Raw genomic sequence first — 10645 nt, forward strand, 5'->3', positions numbered from 1 at the left:
ATACAAGTGATCAAGGATATTGTCCGGAAAAGGTCTTAAGTGGAAATCGGACATTAATGTACATGTACCTGAAGAGTTTGTGACTAGTGTCAACGTGCGATAAAACGTTTGGTACGTACACTGTACCTTCTACGGTGAATTATTTGAAATCGAAGAGACGTCATAAGCAACCCTTCAAAATCTGTTCTTCGCAAAGACTCTCTTATACGCCACTCCTGAATATGATTCCCTATTGAACGTAGTATCCCAAGGGTAACACGATACCTACTGCGTGGAAAATGTTCTTTTACATTTTTTACAATTTCATATAGTTATTGTGTATAGTTCAGAGGCCGGCATCCGGCAAAACGTCGTAGACATTGAAATTCCATAGTTGCCTAATCTTCTGTTTACAGTGGCCTGACTGACTGCTGACATTCTCGCCATTTCAGAGCCTTTGAACCCGAATCCTACGAAAAATTGTATTTACGCGTCTTGTACATGGTATCGTGGACGTTTCTCGATTTCCACGTTGAACTTTAATATTTATACACATAACATTGGAGAGCATTACTGCTCGTTACAGAAATGCATTTCTCTAAAATAAGCCGATATATAACTAAAATTACAATTGTTAATATAACAAAAATATAAAAATATGGAATGCATTCGGAAAAGGTCCCATAGGAGATATATTGCAACTAGAAAATTAAGTTTATAAATCTCCCAGAATAAAAGAATGGAAAATTAAGCACAAAAGGTGCATCTACAATTTAGTCAACCATATTAAACTTAATTATAGGTTGAACCCTCCTTACGGAAACCATTAAATGTAAAGACTAAAGTTTGAGACAACCGCCTTTTCTTAAGGGTATCAAGACCATACTGACTTCATACTCAGTGCACTTAAAAACTTTAAGCAGTGTTCTAAGGATATAATAGCTAGTTAGCAGACGATACTACTGGCTATTGAGTTCCATTTTAGCATTGGACAGCCCAACAAAGAGTGGTGAACAATAATTCGCAAAATGAGGAAAACGATAAGCCGTATAAATTCTCATGACAGTATTACTATCAATAAAATTGCGTATCCTCCTAATTGTACTAGCTTTGGCATACACTTTACTCAGTGTATTCTTAACGTGAGTAGCATATGATAACTTACATGTACAGTCAATAGTAACAGTCAAGCAGTTTTAGTTCATTCTTGAGTTCAATGTCCCTATTACTCAATGTCAGGGAAAAGTTGTGGTTAGAAGACCCCAAGACCATGGCTTTAATCTTGGCTGAATTAACCATTAACAAGAGGCTACAAGTAGCCTATACTTGGGCCTGCAAAAGTACAATGAGTAGTGTATGGTTAATGACCACTGGACCATGGAAACGAGGTAAAAATAGTGTATTTATTCGAAAGTGGCTAAGCACATTGTTTTTTACTGATCGATGGGTATTCTTGCTCTTTGTTTGAGAAAGGGAACGCTAATTGAACGGTTTAAGATGAAACAAAATGACTCATCGAAACATCTTGCAGAAAAAAATGAAAGAGAAACGAAGGTGAGATGTGAAAACATCTTTCCAAGATGAACAAACTTTCGTGCAGTGGTGCACGTAGAGGTCACTTTGTCATGTGCGCGACAACTGAAGATGTGCACTATATCTCGACACTTGAAAATACTTTCAGAAATACACAAGTTCCTTGAGGATGGCCATGCCAAATGAATCCATAGCACGAGAAACAATTATTTAAAATATACCATTTGTTATAATTTAAATACTCGCAGTAATATCCACCCAATTGTCAAAATAAATATGTTATTTGCCAGCTGGGAGGTCCGTATAGGGAAAAATGGTGACCGAGGCCGCAGGCCGAGGGCAGCTTTTTCAAGACCGGTGTCACAGTTTTTTGCTATACGGACCGACCCTTTGCTGGTAAATACCTTTTTTTTTCCCTCTCTCTCTCTCTCCCACCCTCTCTGAAATCACTTGTTTTAATTGCTGACTCGCACCGTGCTTGATAGTGAATGCAGTATTAAAGCGACTTACAAACTGAACGTTTCAAAGAGAAATATTTTTTATTTAAATTCTATTTCCAAACCTCTTGTCTAATGAAAAATAACCTCTGTATGTAAACGGAGTCGGTTTAAAAAAAAATGGAAATTTATGGTCATCACACAAGCTCACGCAATCAAGGCTAGGATTCCGCCTGCCGTGAGCAGGCCGGATGAGAAAATTCCGCCCGCTCCCAGAACCGATCAAAAAACTAATCAAAAACCATTTACAATTGCAGGATTTGTTGAATTCCGCCCACTCACGCATTGAGAAACAAAATAAAAAAATATATAAATCTCTGTGACCAAATTTTGGAAAGTACCTATCAAAGACATACAGTAAGCAACATCTATTGTGCAACCTCCAAGTACATTACCAGTATGACTTGGGCTGTATGGAATCTGAAAAGTTGTGTTGAACGCTATGACTTCTGCAGGTAATTCTGTTAACATGACATATGTTTGTCTCGATAAGCTTGATAAGGCAGTGTATAGTTCATTTCCTACATTTATAACTGATAATTACAGGGATGTAATTAATTTCCTATCATAATTGTATAATAGGACATAGTAGCATAGCTGCATATTCACTACCAGCATTTTAGCCATACACTAAAACATCAGCTTGACAGCTGTTTTACTAGGATCAATAGGATGTGAACCAGGATTTTTCTAGGTTATGTCCCTGCAAAGGTTGAACTTACTGGTACCAGCAATTCGCCATGCGGTGGACCAGACTTTTAACAAGAAACTATTTCAAAAAACAAAAAAAAGTGTTTCATTTCCGGAATGGTAAGGGCAGGAGAAAAGATAGAATACTATAGTTTGGGTCACTTGGCCTGTCATTCTTATTTCGCTTTGTGTATTGCAACTCTCGAGAAATAAAGATAAAAATGTGAACGCAAACTCTTTGAACGGTGTTCCTTGGTATCAACTTGCATTATTAGCTTTTAAACGCATAACGCAAGACGCAATAGAACGAGACAACAGTCGTATTAGCGTTTTTTTTAGGGAAACACTGCCTTGCGGCTGGTTAGCCTATGTGACTTCCAGATTGCGTGACATAGAACAACGGTCAACCTCACGTATTTCCCCAGCACTACGAGCTGAGTGGCAAACAGGACGTGCTGGATCGGACAAGAGTATTGGCTAGTGAGCAATGTACAAAGGCAAACGAGCCATCAAGCTTGAGGGAAGTCGCTGCGCAGACTTAACCACACCACACAGGAGTGACCCAATTTTAATGACGGCAAAGCGATATGTCCAACTCATCTCCAAAGGGAGGGAGGGAGGGAGGGGAAAAACTTTGACAAATTGCAAACAGCTTCTTGATTTTACTATAGAAGACAAACTGCCAAGTGAACCTTGGACGACTAACTGAGGCTTTTATAGCTAGACCCTGTCTATTAAAGTAGCCAGTTGCACAGGTTAAACTGTAGCAGTAGGCATTACACGTGCTCTTTAGCAATAATGAATGAGGCTTTAACAGATTTAGCCAATGCAGATGTACGTTATAATCTGAGATCTAGGAACAAAGTCTTCATGTCCTCGTTTTATTTACAGCAAAACCGTTGATTTTATGACCTTGAACGGCCGTCTACAAAGACCGCGAGCACGGTCACGTGCCATTAACCGTATTTTACTGATAGGGCAGTAAAATGTCATTTAAAGTGAAGAACAGATACTTGTTTATGTGCACAATACATCGAAGCATATAATCTGCAAATATCGATTTTACCTTCAAATACTTACCCCAGCATAACATTTCAAATTCCGTTTTCCGTGATTCTTCTCATGATTACGTGTTACATTCGAACCATGGCAATTACTATCTTTACAACCACTGGTTCCTCGTTAATCCAATTTATTACTAAGACTTGTTTGCATTACTAATTCACACGAAAAGGGTTAACTTGGGAATTTTTAACAATAGCTGCGGTTACACTAGCCATTTTGCCCCTGGGTAACTGGCTTTTTCCCACGGGGAAGCATTTTCTTATGTGTAACCGATCTGCCCAAAGGGAAATAGCCTCCGGGAAATTTCCGTGGATACGTCAAAGAGAACAAAGAAATTGCCCATGACAGTTCCAGATGTAAGTCTTATGGTTAACAAGACCCCAGAGCGGCTCAACCAATCACAAGACTGCCGAACGCAAGAAACCACGTGCTGTGATGAACTGTGTAAACAACATGGCTGGCTTTCGCGCAATGATGTGAGTATTGTTCACGTTTCTATTTGTATCGTAGATTATACTTTTATTTGATGGCATTTCCTGTTTCTACAGTAATGATATCGAACAGGATCCAGCTAGTGCTGTTCAGTGTAGAAATGGATAACTGTTTGAGCAGCGTATGACGCAGCGAAGTGTTGAGCAAGCTGGCCCTTCGTACCTTGTGCAAGAACCGCCAAATGTAAATCAGTATCAGCAGTTTCCTTGTTTTCCCGTTGGAGGCCATTTCCAGTTTCTTCCATCTGGTCGTCCTTGTAGCCCAGCCGAAAGCACCAGCAGTTGCGGGTCTTTACCAAGTGAATCCACTGAAGCGAAAAGCAAGCGTTGTAGCTGGTCAAATCCAGAGGTGAAATGCCTGATATCAGCTTACAAACAACATCACAACTTGCTAAAAGCAACGAGAAGCGCTCATGGCAAGAAAAGTGTATGGGAGAGTATCATGGATGAATTTATTCAATTGTGCAGGGAAGCTGGAATCGACACATCGAAAACTTTAGTGCAGATTAAAGAAAAATGGAGAGGCGTATTCGATAAATACAAAAGTGTTAGTGACAACAACAACAGGACCGGACGAGACCGCAAGACCTGCGAATTTTACGATGACATTGATGAATTCATGGCCAGCTCAGACAAAGTCAACCCCAAATTTGTGAAGGAAACCAACGTGGCTTCACATAAGAGAAAAGGCAGTGAAGAAGTGAGTGCGGGCGAGGAAAGTGATTGCGTAGCAACAACTGCTGATCCTATTACCGATACGGAACCAGGAGAAGACGACAACACCAAAATCAAACAACCAAATCAAAAGAAAAATCCGTCAGGTCTTCAACGAAAAAAGCGAAAGACGACAAGTATTGATTCCACGGACACAGAAAATGCCATACTCCTCATGTTTGAGGCCCAGCAAGAGGCATTTCAAAGATCGGAAGAGAAAGACGAACGAATGCTGCAGGCCATGATGAAGTCTCAAGAAGATGTTCAGAGGAGACACCAGGAATTTACTGTCGCTGTTTTAGCGAAATTAGGGGTCATTTTCGCGGCAAGATTTCCGCACAGGTCCCTACTTCATTATGCATACGGTCCTTTGTTTCAAGAAAACGATAGCGATAACAATAGACGCCCTTTGGGAGTGTAGCGCTTTGTTTGGTCTTCTTAGAGGTTTTTTTTCTAAGTCTATATGGACTTAAAAAAAATCGGTAAAATTTTTGACTGAAATACGGAAAATCGAACATTTTCAACTTAATTTTTGCACTTTTCTAGCAATTTTAGCCATTTGTCAATTTTAAAATAAGCGAAAGAAGTGGAATTTTAAGAAATCTTTGTACAAATACGGTTCAGATTCTCATATACAAAACAAACGGACCAAATAAAAGTTTGCAGAAATTGAATACCTACCTTCTTTTTGCTATTAAAATTGTCCTTCGCTTCTTTGTCAATTCACCAAAGCACTGCAAAGTGAGGGTTTGTTTTCTTTCCTGAATAATGTACGGCTCTTTTCGCCGAATCACGAGCAGTGCATAGAGAGGGCTCTTTATCGCACATTGTACAAATCAGCGATATGCTCAATGATGTTTCCGAATGGATCACTTTTGTTTTGCTGACGCCACAACCACTCCTGTAGGTAGCTTTCAAACAGATCCACGGATGTTCCTGTACGAGGCATACTTCGTTTTACTCCCCACCATGTATTTTCAATGCGCTGCGTGTGGGCAAGCGTGTCTGGGTCAACGAAGTTTAGGCGATGGTTAACTGTGAGATGATGACAGCCCTAGTCTTGTAGGCAATCGTAAGCTTTCCACATGTCGCTCATCACGCGTGTTCCAGGCAATATTTGAGCGCGGATAATTGGCAAGAGTGTCTCTTTATCCCTGCGCTCTACCGGGACAAGGAAGCAGGCCTTGATTTCCCGGCAAATGCCACCAAAGACCCTACTGTCCTTCGATGTAGCGACCTTTGTGATACTTCATCTTGCCAAACTTGGACTCATCAATCTCAACAGTTGTACCAGGACCGCCTATTGGCCTCGCATGTTGTTTCATTATTCTATCTGCACAAACCTCCCGGCAATAGTTATACCAATCTATCACCGTTTCTGTCGAGGTGGTTTCTTCATCTACCGCGGTTTTGTGCACTGCTTGTGTTGTGGTGAATTTATGCGCCCAAGCGTAAGTTAGGGATAATATTTTTTCAAGGGAAAGCTTACTACCAGAAAACCATGACTTCTGGCGGATTGAAGCTTGTCCATTGCAGTTTTTTCTAGAGCATCGCCAAACAAATCCATCCCCCGATGCAGTTCGTCTTTGGCATTTGATATCGTTTCCCCACTCAGGTTTAGGGCATTTCATTGACGACGGGAGTAGATTGTGCTCTTTGCACCACTCTATGCACCGCTCGTGATCGGCTAAAAGTCGGGATAGTTTCCATAAGTAAATAGTTGATTCTTGAGAGGCGGCCATATTTAAGTTTTAAAATTCACAGTTTGATGAAAAAGAGAGGTTAACGTCGACTCAAAGATTTTATATTGCAATAAATCGTGCATAAAAAATTTCCCATATACGATGCCCCAATCACAAGGAGGTATACTCTTCCGTGCAGTGTTCTTTTAAGCGTGCAGCACGGGGGATGAAAAAAACAAGCAATTCAGACATTCACAGATATACTCGGTTAACCTCCAAAAGAATTTTACTGGGTTCAACCTTAAGCCTAAAGGGTTACGGTTAGCATTATTAAGGGGTGACGTTGTTTCAAAAGAAGCAAAATCAGTGGATTTGTTGGTGGTCGGCACGGCACTCGTATATAATTACTTATCATTGTTATGTAAATTGTCGTCCAGAATTCCAAAGAAATATCATTATCAAGGTGTGAATTAGCAACTTGACACGTTAGCTCAGTGGTCTAGAAGAGGGACAAGTAATCCAGAGGTTTACAGTGGTATGGAGTTCAAGGCAGGCTGCGAGAAACTTAGAAAAAAGGACAGAAAAAGCCGAGCGGGATCTGGAATAGACAGACAGGACAAAGGAATCGAAAGAGGAAAGCTGGGACGAAAAGAAAGAGACACGTTCTGAGCAAAAAGGGCAAAGAAAAGAGAGAGGGTGTAAAAGAGAGGGAGGGAGCGAGAGAGAGAGAATGAGATCCACTTTTGATCATCCCGTAAGTACAAATTAGCCATGTATATATTCGATTCCCTTGGGTATACGCATTGTTCTAGAAAACAAAAGCGCGAATGAATAATTAATATATTCTGCATGCATAATGAAGTAGGGACCTGTACGGAAATCATTCCATTTTCGCTTCCAAAAAGTAAATTTTACTTGTTAACTACGCGTTTCAGAAAATAGGGAAGTATTTGAATGGTTTTGTCAGCATTTGTTGATATTTGAATTTGAACGACTTTTATGCAAATTTTCTTGTTACTGCGTTACAGTGACACGGAATCGGTGTTTTGTTGAAATCACATTTGTTAGTTTATCAAGTTGATTTCTCGCCGCTAACTGAGAGCTTTCGTGATTAACTTTCTACAAAGTTTATTTGAATTCATGTTTCGAATCACATATTAAAGAATTAGGCCTGTTTCAAAGATCCTATTAAGCCGGTTTCGATTGTAGTATGTTTCAGACGTCTAATTTAATTCAGTCGCATTTTGTTAAAAACAAATTAGGGGGTTTGTATGTACGAAATAATTCAAATTGGTGTTTTGCAACGGTGTTCCAAACAGTTATACTTTATGAATTGAGATCGGCATAGCACCAACACGACGTTTGAAACGGGCCTTATTAAATAATTAACATGAAATTGAACGACTCCGTTTTGCAAATTTCAAATCTTTTCTTATTCTGCGAAAGTGCGCGCGAAACACCCCAAAGAGAGTCTGCCGCGAAGGAATATACAGCTCTTTTAGGACGGGGTGCGATTTCTGTTGATCTAAAAGTTGTTTGACAGTCCATGTTTTTTTCCAGAGATAAAAGTTAACTTTAACCATGATTTACAGGTATTGCATTCTTTTTCATGTAATGTGGTATCTGACTTTTTAACACGGTTTAAAGCCTGGCAAAAATACACAACTTCACTGGCTTGCGACGTGTTCAATAACAGCTTGTAGCACACCTCTAGCAGCTTGTGTGGGTGCCCCAACATCACTGTGATTTTCATCCTCATCACTATCATCGTGGCCTCCATCAAATTCCTCATTTCTCATGATGCAGATGTTGTGTAAAACACAACATGCAACGATTGTGTCCGGAATTCTCTTGTGGTCCTCGTCTAGGCGTTTCAGTAAAACTCTCCATCTCCCTTTAATCAGGCCAAATGCATGTTCAGAAATTATTCGTGCTTTAGAAAGTTCCTTATTGAACTTTTTCTGATCTTCAGTAAGGGCACCATTATCTTTAAGTACTGGTAGAAGCCAGGTCTTTAGGGGGTAGGCAGAGTCTCCAACCACAAGGGGGCGAATTACGGTACCTCCTAAATAAAGGGTAGGCTCCATGAGAATGTCTTCATCTTCTGCTGCCCAGTAAAAGTCAGTTAAGCGCAACATTCGGGCATCATGCAGGCTTCCAGGGAATCCTGCTGCAACGGATAAAAATAGTCCTGTATAATCCACTACCCCTTGAACAAGGCAGCTATAGAAATGTTTGCGGTTGAAATAATCCTCGTGATTGATTAGTGGTGCTTTGATTGGTATGTGACTTCCGTCAATCGCCACAACTACATTTGGAACCTTGCTCTTCATGGAAAATCCTTGAACTTTTTTTATGACATCTGCTCTTGCAGAAGGGAACGTTATGATTTCGTTTTGAAAGTTGCAGAGTTCTTGCACAAATTCGTGGCAGCAGCTAATTACCGTAGGTTTCGCTAGTCCCATCATTAATCCACAGGATCGGTAGCACTTGCCGGTTGCTAAACGCCATAAACTAGCAGCCACTCGCTTGTCCACTGGAATAGCCTCGCGCATCCTAGTGTTTTGACGTTCCATGTTTGGCCCTACAAGCTGGCAGATAAATTCAAAAGTTCCTCGAGACACTCTAAAGTTCTCTTTCCACCAGTGGTCAATCACTCTGTCGTTTAGAAGTCCTTGAAACCAGTTCTGCGGACGTGGAAATACCCAAGAACGCCTCTTCTTGCGAGCGGCAAGTCGACGTCTAAAATATAAATGGGAAAGTTGCAAGGACTGGAGAAAGCGTGACTGAAGTCGACGTCTTCGTTGCCTTCTTAAAATAAAACGCTGAATCGCTGAACTCAATTGAGGTGGACGATTTAAGAGAAGCGCCGTGACAATTACCGAAATTAAGCCATAGAAAAGTTCGTCGTTCAGATCTTCCATGTTTACATGCAGGTAAGTTTCCCGCCAAATCAGGTTAACGCTTACCTTCCCCTTGGATAATTTACAAGCGTGTAACCGCAAACGGGAAGTCGATCATAACCCAGGGTAAACCCAACCCAAGCCGTAACCCGAAGGTTGCCCATGGGCAAGAGGTCTAGTGTAACCGCACCTAATATATCGCTTTCATCTAACACAAAATCATTCAGATATTCAAAGTCCTATGCATGATCTATTTCCTTCGCCTTTGTGTTTGTCAGCATTATGATTTGCAATATTTCAGGATTACGTGTTCACAAGCTTGTTTTTGTATCTGGTAGATGTTTAGATTGCCAATTACAAACTCTGTTGTGATTGGTCACTCTAACTCGCTGTGTAAATAGTTCACCCTGAATTCAAAATAGATACGTTTCGTTTCTGAGAAAACAAAACAACAAATCGTACCGGGTATTCCTGATTTCTGTATTAAATTTAAGTTTCATTTTCCATTTACCTGTTCATCCACGCTTTTTGGAAAAGTGGTACATACACTGTACCACGTGCTTAGATTTAAACGCATACCTGAGGTAAATCCTACAGTTGTGTTTACGCGCAAGTGATCTCCTTGGCTAGTAATACGATGAAATGTGGATGACTTCGGTAAGTTGTTAACCAAATACGTTCCAGTAAGTTTCCTCCTTTTTCTGCTGTTATAAAATAGACGTCTCAGCCTTTTCTCTGTAATTCTGCTCGGTTCTTGGGAACGTATATGTCGATGCACACGCAAATCACAACTAAAGTAAACAAACTTTTGCTATCGAGACCTGTCTTTCTCGTTTGAAATCAAGTCTTTATTATCATTGAGAATCAAATAACTGTACAGCCTTTCACACTACATCAACGTTATTTTCTAAAGAGCTGATCACAGTCTCCACTGATGACATAAAATCTTGTTAAACTAGAACAGAACTATACACACAAGATGGCACTGAACACGATCGCTAATATGGCTAGTTGAACAAAGGATGTAAGCTAGACCAGTACAAGAAACAAACTGTTTAACAATAAAAAAACAAAAACAAACGCAATAGACC

The 10645-nt window shown here is 40.3% G+C and overlaps 1 protein-coding gene across 1 annotated transcript; it reads right to left on the reverse strand.

Annotated features, from left to right (window-relative positions):
- Positions 1 to 8318: 8318 nt before the first annotated feature.
- On the reverse strand, positions 8319 to 9575 carry LOC137968169 (uncharacterized). Its single transcript, XM_068814802.1, has one exon. The coding sequence runs from the start codon at positions 9573 to 9575 to the stop codon at positions 8319 to 8321; it is 1257 nt and encodes a 418-aa protein (XP_068670903.1).
- Positions 9576 to 10645: the final 1070 nt, after the last annotated feature.

Source organism: Montipora foliosa, chromosome 1, assembly GCF_036669935.1.
Source record: "Montipora foliosa isolate CH-2021 chromosome 1, ASM3666993v2, whole genome shotgun sequence".
Taxonomy (NCBI): Eukaryota; Metazoa; Cnidaria; class Anthozoa; order Scleractinia; family Acroporidae; genus Montipora; species Montipora foliosa.

Bases quoted from the DNA above. Each gene is read 5' to 3' on its own strand.
- LOC137968169 (XM_068814802.1), bottom strand. From the start codon at position 9,575: ATGGAAGATCTGAACGACGAACTTTTCTATGGCTTAATTTCGGTAATT.